Source organism: Crocodylus porosus, unplaced genomic scaffold (genome assembly GCF_001723895.1).
Source record: "Crocodylus porosus isolate Cpor-Errol unplaced genomic scaffold, CroPor_comp1, whole genome shotgun sequence".
Taxonomy (NCBI): Eukaryota; Metazoa; Chordata; order Crocodylia; family Crocodylidae; genus Crocodylus; species Crocodylus porosus.
Genome location: NW_017728949.1, coordinates 28,723,001 through 28,734,148, shown reverse-complemented (window position 1 = coordinate 28,734,148; position 11,148 = coordinate 28,723,001). Strand labels below are relative to the sequence as shown.

Sequence of the window (11,148 nt, the reverse complement as noted above, 5' to 3'; positions counted from 1 at the left end):
TGACTGCGTCCCCATGCTGCCAGCCCATGTTCTTCTTGGCATCAGTGATGACTCCAAGATCCTTTTCTGCCTCTGTACTGACAAGAAGGGAGTTCCCCAACCTGTAGGTATGGTGCTGGTTGTTCCTCCCCAGGTGCATCACTTTGTACTTGTCGGTGTTGAATCCCATCCTATTCTGCTCCGCCCACCCCTGTAACCTGTCTAGGTCCGATTGCAGCCTATTCCTCCCTTCTAGCATGCCCACATCTTAGTATCATCAGCAAATTTGAACAGGGTGCTATTTATCCCCTTATCCAAGTCACTGATGAAGATGTTGAACAGTGCGGGGCCGAGGACTGAGCCCCGTGGAACCCCACTGCCCACATCCCTCCAGGTTAAAAATGACCCATCTGCTACCACTCTCTGGGTGTGGCCCTCCAGCCAGTTGGCAACCCATTTGACTGTGTGGGTGTCTACACCGCAGTCCCCCAGTTTCTTAATGAGAATGGGGTGAGAGACAGTGTCGAAGGCCTTCCGAAAGTCCAGGAAGACTATGTCTACTGCTACCCCTGCAGTAGCAAATCTAATGATTTGGTGATCTGGTCATAGAAGGCCACCAGGTTGGTCTGACAGGACCTACCACTAATGAACCCATGTTTATTGCTCCTAATCATAATCTCCCCTGCTGGCCCCTCGTGGATATGTTTATTGTTAACAATGTGAAAAGGAGAATTTGTGGCATAAATGAACCGAACTGAGCAATCTTTTCATATATGGTGTCTTGTTGGTACTTGCTGGTCCTTACTACAAGCCCATCCATGGTGGCCGTTTTACTGGATGATTGAAATCTTTTGCTTGCTACTGATACCTTGTTGGCTGAAATATGTTTAGTTGCAGCACTGCTGCTAAAAGTACCAATGGATGACTCTGAAGTTTTTGCAGATAGAGAGTCACAGTCTCTTATGCTTAAATGGGATCCTGAACCAAAAATGATTTTTGAATAGTCATTCATCTCAGTTCTTCTCATTTTATTATTCGGTTAATAATTTACATTTTTTTCAGCAAGGATGCAGATCCAATTCCAAATGACCAAAAACGCTAAGACTGACTGCACTTAGAGAGCCATTCAATTTTGGAGTAAGCCCCATTGAACTCACTGGCATTTCTGTTTTTTGAGAAAACAAGTATAGGATGGGGTTACCTTGGGAAAGCTGAGTTTTGCTGAAGTAAAATAGGGAATAAACTTATGGCATCACCATTATGGTGTGTGCCCATGATGTTCCAAAATAAGGGGCATGTGTTATGTAATATAAAGTAAGAAAATGACACCCAGTGACAACTGGCGACTCTAGATTTCTCTTACTGCACCTTTGTGTACCGTAAACTTGGGTGATAGATTCTAAACCTAGTTAATTAATTAAACAAGCCTTAAGGATTAGTTAAGCTAAACTTTTTTTTCTAGTGACATCCAACATAACAAACAGCTTAGGAATTTACTTGTTAAATCTCACTTATACTAAAAGGCATAGAAAGAGTCTTGAAGACTGATGCATTGCAAAGTGAATCATTTAATATACTAACCAGTTGATCCACATTGTTCTTTAGACATATGCACATCTTCATCCACATCATTTTCTCCCAATAAGCAGTTTTCATTATGATGTTTCATTTGTGCAACTATGCCCTGTATCTCCTTCTTGTACTGCTTGCACTTGACACGTTTTCCTTTTTTACCCAGGGAAGGAATTTCTTCAAAATATTCCCACATATAGTCTCTCTTGTGCTCAGAAGCCATGGCAGTTTTTCTGTGGCAAGTGTGAGGGAATATAGGAAAATGTAATGTCTTTCCTTTTTCTTTCCAGTCCACTCCACTGTTCCTTTCTACTCTGCCTTCGTCTTTTCCTAGATTGTCTGTCTGTCTTTAAGGCAGTCTTAACTAACTCCCGTGCCTTGCTTGGCCCAGCTCCACCACCACATAAGAGCAGAACAACAACAATCCTATCCAGCCTGTGTCTTTGCATATGTGTCTATAGTCTGCTGAGAAACAAACTGAAAGCCCAGAACTTTCAAGAAGCAAGAGCTGGTAGTTAGGCTGGACAGACAAACTAGAGTCATTTTCAAGAGATGAAAAACTGAAATGAATGCCCATGTTTGTTTGGTAGGTAACTCAAGGTGTATGAGTGTGACAGAGCCATTAACTAATTTTAATGAGACTGTAAGTGTAGGTTTAGCATGTTTGTGATGAGATTTAGTTGTAACTGTTATTTTTTAAATGAGAGAGAAATTTCAGTGTTTTATTTATTTAAAAAAAGTCAAATCATTTTAAATTTTAAAAAATCTGATTTTTTTTTTTTTTAATCTTTGACTGACTCTGGTGGCTGTGGGGAGTGAGAGGTATGAGGGAGCCATGGGGGGTATTTTTTTTTTTTTTTTTTTTTAAATTATTTTTATCCACCCTGTCCCTAGCCCTTTATAATCTGTCAGTGTTCTTGCCTTTTGTAGTCAGGCTTATCTTTTCTTGTCCAGCATCTGGAGACCATGGTGGGTATAGTCTTCCTCATGGTCTTTACTTTTTACAATACCTTGCCTGAGCTCCCTGATTAGGACGTAGCCAAATCAGTCCTGAGGTACTATTTATACTTTTTATGGGCAAATTACTTGATGAAGCAGGGGGCTGCTGTTTTCTGCTGAATTATACATCATGGGGTCTATTCTTATGCTGGTTTAAAAATAATATCCTGATCTGATGGGAGGTTCAGAGATGTTCATGAGGCATAGCTATGTCTCCTCCATTTTGCTTGATTGTCAGCTTTTGTGCAGCAGTATGGGAATGTTCGGTACAGAGTCTGGCATTGCCTAAGTGCATTGGATACCTGTTAGAATGTTGGACTGAACAGATTCTTTTATGGAGGGAGAAACAGCTGAATCAACTGTAGACAGGAGGGAACCTTTAAGAATGAAAATGATTCTTCCTGTGAATAGGTGTTACGACTTTGCAAGGAAAGTAAGCGAGGACTATTAATGGGAACAGGAGATAATGGTGCCTGCATTAGTTTTACAGTCTGTTATTTTTGCAGGACCTAATACAATCTTTTAATGCACATATCGTACTTGGGCATTCCCCACTGGCCTTGTGCTTCCTCAGAACTTCAGCTCATATATATCTCACTTAACATCCCTGAAGTTAAAAACAGTGAAGGTTTCAGATTCCTCTAGAGCAGGGACAGGCAAAACACTGCCTGCAGCTGAAATGTACCCTGTTAGGCCATTCTCTCCAGCCTGCAGTGCCCCTACAAAATTTAGAAAATGAATTATTATCTACTCCTGGCTGCCTGTCAAAGATGAAAAGGCACTAACGGCAGCAGGACCCAGGGGAAGCCAATGGCAGGACTCAGCAGCTGCAGCAGCAAGGCCTGCCCAGCCCCGCCCCACTCCTCTGCCCACCTACCAGCTACTTCCACATGATGTGGTTCCTGGCTGCATTGCCGGGACCGCAGGACTCGGCAGGAGCCAGTCTGGCCCAGCCCCCACAATTCTCAGCTGGCTCTGTACAGTGCTGGATGGTCTGGGCTGGCTTCTGCTGCATCTTGGCCATGCATCTGGGAACTGAATGGTACCGGAGCAACCAGTGGGGGGAGGTGGGGTAGGAAACAGGGAAGTGGCAGGGGCTGTGGGCAATGAGGAAGAGGTGTGTGAGTGTGTGTGTGTGTGTGTGTATAGTATGAGTCCCACGCCCTCCCTTGCACTGCCATACATGCACAGCCCACACCCCCTCACACCCCAGTCATCTTCTCCTTCCACACATGCCGCAACCCTCCCCAGCCACCCTCCCCCCATACCCATGCACACTCCCACACAACTCCCCATAAAACCATACCCCCCCACAACCTCACCACAATATACAAGAGTAAGACTTCATTGTAAGCTATTGTACAATCACCTCTGGTATACTACACAACCGCATGTAAATCAGGACAAAAATATTTTTTGAAATCAAATTGATGAATGTTGTAGTAGATGTCTGATTTTTAGGATATCATTTGGTATTTTTCTGGTTCTGAGATGGCAACCCCCCTTGCTGGAAGGTATACTTCTGGGGGCAAGGGGAGGGAACTTCTAGTGGCAAAAGTCAGGAACTAGGGGGTGGGACTTCCAGGCCCAAGATGGTGACCAGGGGGTGAGGCACTTGTCAAGGAGTGGGGCTACCCATGCAGCCCTCAACAGCTTGCCAAAACTTGGTAAGCGTCACTCTAGCCGAAATAATTGCCTGTTCCTGTTCTAGAGTGACCAGGAGCCTGCCAGAAGAATGCCAAGTCCTTTGCAACATACTTTTATGTTTTAGTTTCCATTATGTAAATTTTCACTGTGTGCAAATACCTCAAAAATAAGCAAACTGACACAGTGTTTGAATATATGAGTTTGAATATCTGGTAATATATTTTGCCAGATTTCTAAAGGTTTTTGGGTTGAACCTCACCAGTGTAAATACCTTCCTGTTCTGCTTCCAAATGTATCTCCTTATGCTGTGTATGGGTTATAGTAGGGGTGAAGTGTTGTTGCATTGATGGTCCAGGAAATATATGAGTGGGATGGGGTATCTGTGATCTTGTTCCTTATTGAACCAGCAATGTGAAGGAAGATGTTTTATATTTGAAAGTATGTGCATCATAAAAGTATCCTTCTTCAGGTGTCCCCTAGATTCACAGATCTCTTGAAGAAACCTTTATGTTTGAAAACTTAATTCAACAATTTTTCCAACTACACAGTCCAGTAAAAGATACATCACAAAAATTCTTGCCTCTAATAACTACTCCTCTGTTTTCTTGTATTTTGACCCCTCTCTTTACTTTGTCTCCTTTGTTGCTCTCAATTTTTTTTTTTTAATTTTTTAATTTTTTTCCCGAATCCAGCTACCACATCAAACGGTATGGCTACCGTAGGCCCTCACACCTTGCTTGGAATCTCCTCAAACTTATTAGAGCAGTGGCTTTCAACCTGTGGTCTGTGGTCCCCTGGGGGTCTGCAGACTATATCTGAGGGGTCTGGGAAACATTAATCAAAAGTATGTGAATACCCTCACTTAAAGGAGTCCACACCTTCACTCAGAATTTCCTAAGGGGTTTGCATCTTCATTTAAAATTTTTTAGGGGTCTGCAAATGTAAAAACCTTGAAAAGTGGTGTACTAGAGGGTCTGATTCTAGGAGAGGCACTCTTGGCCTGGTGGCAACTTGGCGCAGAGTTGTTTTTCAAGAGCTACCAACTGTTCTCTAATCTCCAGTTTTAAGCATTGTTATAGCCAAACTTCTGCTGTTTAGAATAGAGAGTGAGGGAGTGTTCATCTTGTCTTCTTTCCTGATATTTTCTGCAGCTCTCATGCAGTTCATGGTATGAGATGGTTAGAACTGGGGCTTTGAGCAAGGGGCAACCATTGGAACTTAGGCACCCCTAAACAGGGTTACAGGTGGCCACAGGCAACGAGAAATGCAGTGTGCCTCTACAACTGTGAAACTTAAGTAAAAGTCTAAAACCATTAAAGCACAAAACTGTAAAATGTGACTACTATAACCATATATTTAAGATTTCCCCACCTCTGTCATGGACTAGAAGACTTTCTAATAAAGAATTATTCTTGTAGGCACAAAACGTCAAAGTTGTCTGATTGTCTAGCCGGACACTCCCATGCAATACCATTCAGTACTTGCAGGCAAGGCCTGGAGTATTGTCCCTGCTACGTTTCTCTGACAAATTAGACTTCTCGCATATTTACTAATACAATCATTTTCTTGTGTTCCGTAGGTGTGTACAAAGCAATATTGTGTTGCTTACTCAAGCATTCAGGCGAAAGTTCGTCATACCAGATTTTATGTCATTTACTTCACATATTGATGAATTGTATGAAAGTGCTAAGAAACAATCTGGAGGAAAGGTACTTTTATTTTCTTAAAGGGCAGATATTCTTTGTTTTGTGGAGAGGTGGGAGGAGGTTCTCTCTCATAAAATTGCCAAGCCTCAGAAGAGCCATAGGTTTAAGTAGAAGCAGATTTTTTTTTCCTTCATGTATTTTTAAAAACAATGTTTTGGAAGTGGAAACAGACTGAACTATGTTGTAGAGTGATTTTTTTTTTGAGTTGTTGAGTTTTCTTCATTTCCATGCTTCAATTTAAATAAACCAGTATGCATTAAGTGTGCATTGTCCAATGCTTTGATATATTTTCACTGTTCAGAAAAACCTTGCTGAACTTTTAAAGTTTTTGGAAATTAACCAAACTCCTTTGTTTTTTTCCTAATTGGAGTAGTTTCCTAATGTTAGCAAACTTGGCTTGCTTCTGAAGTCTTCTGAGCCAAATTATATCTGTAACTGTGTAAGCGTAATTGGATCGTTTATTTGGTGAGGTAATAGTGTGGGCATGCGTGCTTGGCAGGTACAAAAAATAAGGGATTTTTTTTGTATAATTTGGCTGATATGAGCTCATCTGCAAGAGACTTCTTTCTAATGCTTGGTTAACTTGTCAAGTAAGGATAGCCTGTGAGAAACGAAGGAATGTGAAGGGAATTTTAACACATTGTTGCCAAAACAATAATTCTGTTAAATCACTGTATCATTCTTGCTTTCATTAATTTTGTGTTATAAAAGATTCTTTGAAAACTTTGTGTGAAGTTAATTACATGCATAATTTGAAAATCCTGAACAGTTATAAATATTGGGACATTATTTTTTTCTGGAACAAGCTGAAATTTAAATTGTGATAAGAAATGCTTTCCAGTATATTTGTAGGAAGGTTTTGGATTGCTGGCAGAATAATTTAGTCATTCCATTCCATATGAACTTAATGAAAATAAGTACTATGGTAGAACTGACTTAGTTAATCATGTTGTTCAAAATGTTTCTCTTTCGTTTTATCTCATGTTATGGGTAGGTTGCTGACTATATTCCACAGCTGGCAAAGTTCAGCCCTGATTTATGGGGAGTGTCACTTTGTACAGTGGATGGACAAAGGTATGTTTTTAGCCATTTACAGTTTCACTTTTTGAATGACTCTAAGCTATAGTGACAGAGTCCCTCTCTAATTGTGATGATGTCTTATGGGTCAGTCAGTGAAGAAATGTTTTTGGTATTTCCTTGTCAATGGAAGCAGCTTTGTGTATGCTTGATAACACTGTTGTCCAGAGCTTTGCCATTTGATATTTGGCAACACAGGATCCCCGATAGTACTGTTCATTTGAGGTCTTCCTCAAAGGTGCACTTCCTGTGCCTGAAGAAGGGTGTTTGTATCCAAAAGCTTGCAAAGAAGAATGTTTCCAAGTATTTTAGTTGGTTTAATAAGAGAGATCAGATTTACCCAGAGAACCTTGTCTGCCTCAGTTCTGTCATATACCACTTATTGTGGTAAGCATTGAAATGAAAATACTACATAACCTTCCGTATTAGCACAGTGATGTACCAGTATAAGGTTTGAGCTTTAATTTCCTTGTTGAAAGGCCCTTTAAATGTAAACAAAAGATTACTCTTTCTTAGGCTGTCATTTTGCTTTGTTAAAAAAGTTACAGAATGTAATAACAAACAGCATTATAATATTAATAGTGTCAAAGTGATTCTGTGTACTTCTTTAGAGACTTTTTTTACACACATCTCTTGCAAATAATAGTAAGTAATATCTTAAAACTTAACTGACAGACAACTTGGCCATCTTGGAATTGAACATTTAAGTCAATTTATTCTGTTTTTGCTGATCTAATTGAATCCGTAGTCAGTTTTGCACTTTTCATTATGAATTTTATATTAAAACAAACTAAATCAGTATGTTTCCAAAGCATTGTATTTCATTATTTCACTAAAGAACAGAAGTTACACAGAGACACTTTTGAAATTTTAATTTTCAATACCTAATCTTTCAGTCCTGGTAGCTTGAAGTCATGTTGGGCTTCTTGAATTATCTCATTAAAAATACCTTTAACCCTTTGGGTTGTAATGAAATACCTTGAGCAGGAATTCCTATTTGGAGAATGCAACACTGGTGCAGTCATCTCCAGACTTTTGACTAGTCAGTTGCTTCCTTTTTCTCACTTGCATGACCAGCCTTTGAGTTTTTATTATTGCCTTTACAAGGTTCAAAGCACAAGTTTTTGCTCTTTTAAAAAAAAACCTGATTTAATAATATGTATAGTACCAGCGTCCCTGTTAGTCTGATAAAGAAATTAGTGGAACATTTATAAGTGCAAGTTCTCAAGAAGGAAATCGACAATTCTAAATATTTTCATCTTTTTCTCTACCAGGCACTCTGTTGGAGATACTAAAGTTCCGTTTTGTCTTCAGTCCTGTGTAAAGCCTTTGAAATATGCTATTTCTGTTAATGACCTTGGCACAGAGTATGTACACAGATATGTTGGTAAAGAGCCTAGTGGATTAAGGTTCAACAAGCTATTCCTGAATGAAGATGGTAAGTATTTTTTAATGGAAACTCTCCTTTTGAATTCAGAATATTTTAAAGTGAGAAATCTCGTTTATATTTCTAACATTTATTTTCAGTTCTTAACATTTAATATAAAATGTTTGCCTAATTTTATTATTGGTTAGAAACTCTGAAAATATTTTTCTGTGCAGTTTGCTCTCTTTTATCATTTACTTGATTTTGCCATATTGCCACAGTAGACAGATGCTTCATTCATTTTTAAAATGAAGGTTTTTTTCCTTAAGCTAGCTATGTTTAATTTTAGAAATATTTGCACCAGACATTTTTGCAAAAAGTTGTCACAAAATTGTATTTATTCAGTGGATTAAATAGAGTGGGGAGGGTTTGGAACAGGCTCCCCCCAGAGATGGTACAGTCATCCACCCAGGTGATTGTCAAAAAACATCTTGATGCCCACCTTGCTGGGATCATTTGATCCCAGCAGTCTTTCTTGCCCATGTGCCAGGGGGTCTAGACCCGATGATCTGTAAGGTCTCTTCTGGCCGTGAACAACTATGAAACTGAAATTCTTGCCACAGGTCTGCAGTAAGTTCTGCAAAATAATATTTTTGTGATTAGAACTGTGCTTACCACCTTATATTCTACGATCTATTTATAAATTGCTTTCTCAGTTCAGCTTAGTTACAAGATAGTAAAGAGGATATTGAGACTGTCTTCCCACACATTTACCCATGCTGAAGAAGCCAAGTTGCTGATTCAAAACAAATGGTCAAAACAAAATTGTTTTCTATAAAATACAGGAATAATTTTTCTATACAATATGTAGACTTCTGCTTCTGCATCATACAGGGGTGCCTGTGAATGAAAGTTTTGCTTATAAAACAGGAGACTACAGTCTAAAAGGAATGATTCATGTAGCTGTGGAAGAAATGCTGAATTTACTTCTTCAGCACAAATACTTCTAGTCACTGTTGCCCAGTAAGAGAGCTGACAGCATTTCTGTTGTCATGGTACTGTAATCAGTATTTAATAGAATTTGGCTTGGAGATATAATGCTTTTATTGAGAAAAATACTTAATTTTTATCTCTTTCATACCAAAATTTAAAAAATATGTATGCTTGAAAGGCATATTCATTACAAATCATCTCCCTGAAACTTGCTTAAAAAATTTAAAATTAAATCTTGACAGTATATTTTTGCATTCTATTACGTTAGTAATTTGGTGAAATAGGAGCATGTTTTTTTCCTCATTGAAAAATGGATGGTGAAATATGACCATGGTTTTTTTTTCGTCACTGAAAAATGGGAACAGTTTCCAGCTATATATGATCTGTTTCTTTTGTTTCTGCTTGAGTCCACAAATGTTAGATGCCAAAGGAACACTAAAGAGTAAGAATGGCTCTTGCCTTAAAAAGTTTCTTGTCTAAGAAGTTGGAGTATTACTAAAAAGCAGCTTTTTGTATATTTACATAGACTAAGTTAGTTTATAAGATGCCATCGTACCCTGTCTTCTGCCGTATATACCTTAGTTCAGTGGTCTTCAACCTTTTAAGAACTCGAGGCACCTCTTAGAACATGCCAGCTCCTAGTTTTACTCATTTTATGTACAGAAAAATAATATAGCAATTATTCTGTTGTGAAGAACACAGACCACAACAGGTCAGAATGGTTTTAACACCACAGATACCTACTTGAAATCTCTGGGTTTATGTCCTGAATCACGTCTGAACACCTAAGGGTGCTAACATTGCGTGGCACCCTTGAGGGTATCTCAAGGGACTGGAGGGCATTGCAGCACCTTGGCTGAGTATCACTGTGTTAGTTATACCAGGAGAGTAGGTTTTTGGTTTAATGTTTGGCTTTAATTTAACCCAAGATATGTGATTTTTGGTGCAGTAGATTATCCTGTACCCATTTGGATCTTTTGTAAGCAAAACAGTCAGTTTTAAATGGAGGTCGTACATTGCTTTCTCTGTGAACATAGTAATGTACTTATGGGTGCTACACATGTTAATACATATATAACATGACATTATAGATGTATATATAAAATAAAAAGGGAGATTGTACTGACTTAAAGCTATATGAAAACTGATCATTAGCACTGCATTTACAGTTAAATAAGCATTTTTATTTATTTTTTAATTTAGTTTTATTGGGATTGGACTTCTTTTGTATTTTTGTGTCTGTATTTGTAGTGCCAAGAGAAACACAGAAAATATGAAACTTTTTCAAACATGCAAAAAATTATCAAAGATAACTTTTTTCTAGTAAAAAATATAATTATAAAAGTGTCTAGGCATTTTCAGTGGCTCAGAGCTATGCTTTGTCTGTTTTAGGGAGCTGGGAGTTTCCTTTTCTTACTAGTAGAAATGTCTTGTTTTATAGCTCTGCAGCATTATGGGATACCGCTTTTTAAAGTAGCTTTCAGAATTTAAGGAACTAATCCAAAATTGACTTCTGTCCGTCCTGAATCTTGTGCCTGTATACTTTTGGGTTTTCATAGGTTTAAAAAAATGTATGTATGGTATAACATGGTTAATTAAATGCTTCCTCTTCCAATATGTAGCTGATTTTATGATTCAGAAAATAATAAATATTGGCTCTAAATTTTAGAATTAAGATGCATCAATTGTGTTTATCAATTTAATTACTGTGCATGATGGTATCACTTAATGTGCTTGGTATAGATTCCGTTTTTGTGATATGTTCTTTTATAGTAGTATTCAGATCTTGAGTCTGATGTGAGAAGACTT

General features: G+C 38.4%; 1 protein-coding gene across 1 annotated transcript in view; it reads left to right on the top strand.

Moving 5' to 3' along the window:
* Positions 1-11,148, top strand: part of GLS (glutaminase) — a 93,837-nt gene that overhangs the window by 9,279 nt on the left and 73,410 nt on the right. Inside the window, exons 3-5 of the mRNA XM_019553743.1 lie at positions 5,777-5,906; positions 6,898-6,977; positions 8,255-8,418. Coding sequence (XP_019409288.1) covers positions 5,777-5,906; positions 6,898-6,977; positions 8,255-8,418 — 374 coding nt within the window. The remainder of the gene's footprint in view (positions 1-5,776; positions 5,907-6,897; positions 6,978-8,254; positions 8,419-11,148) is intronic.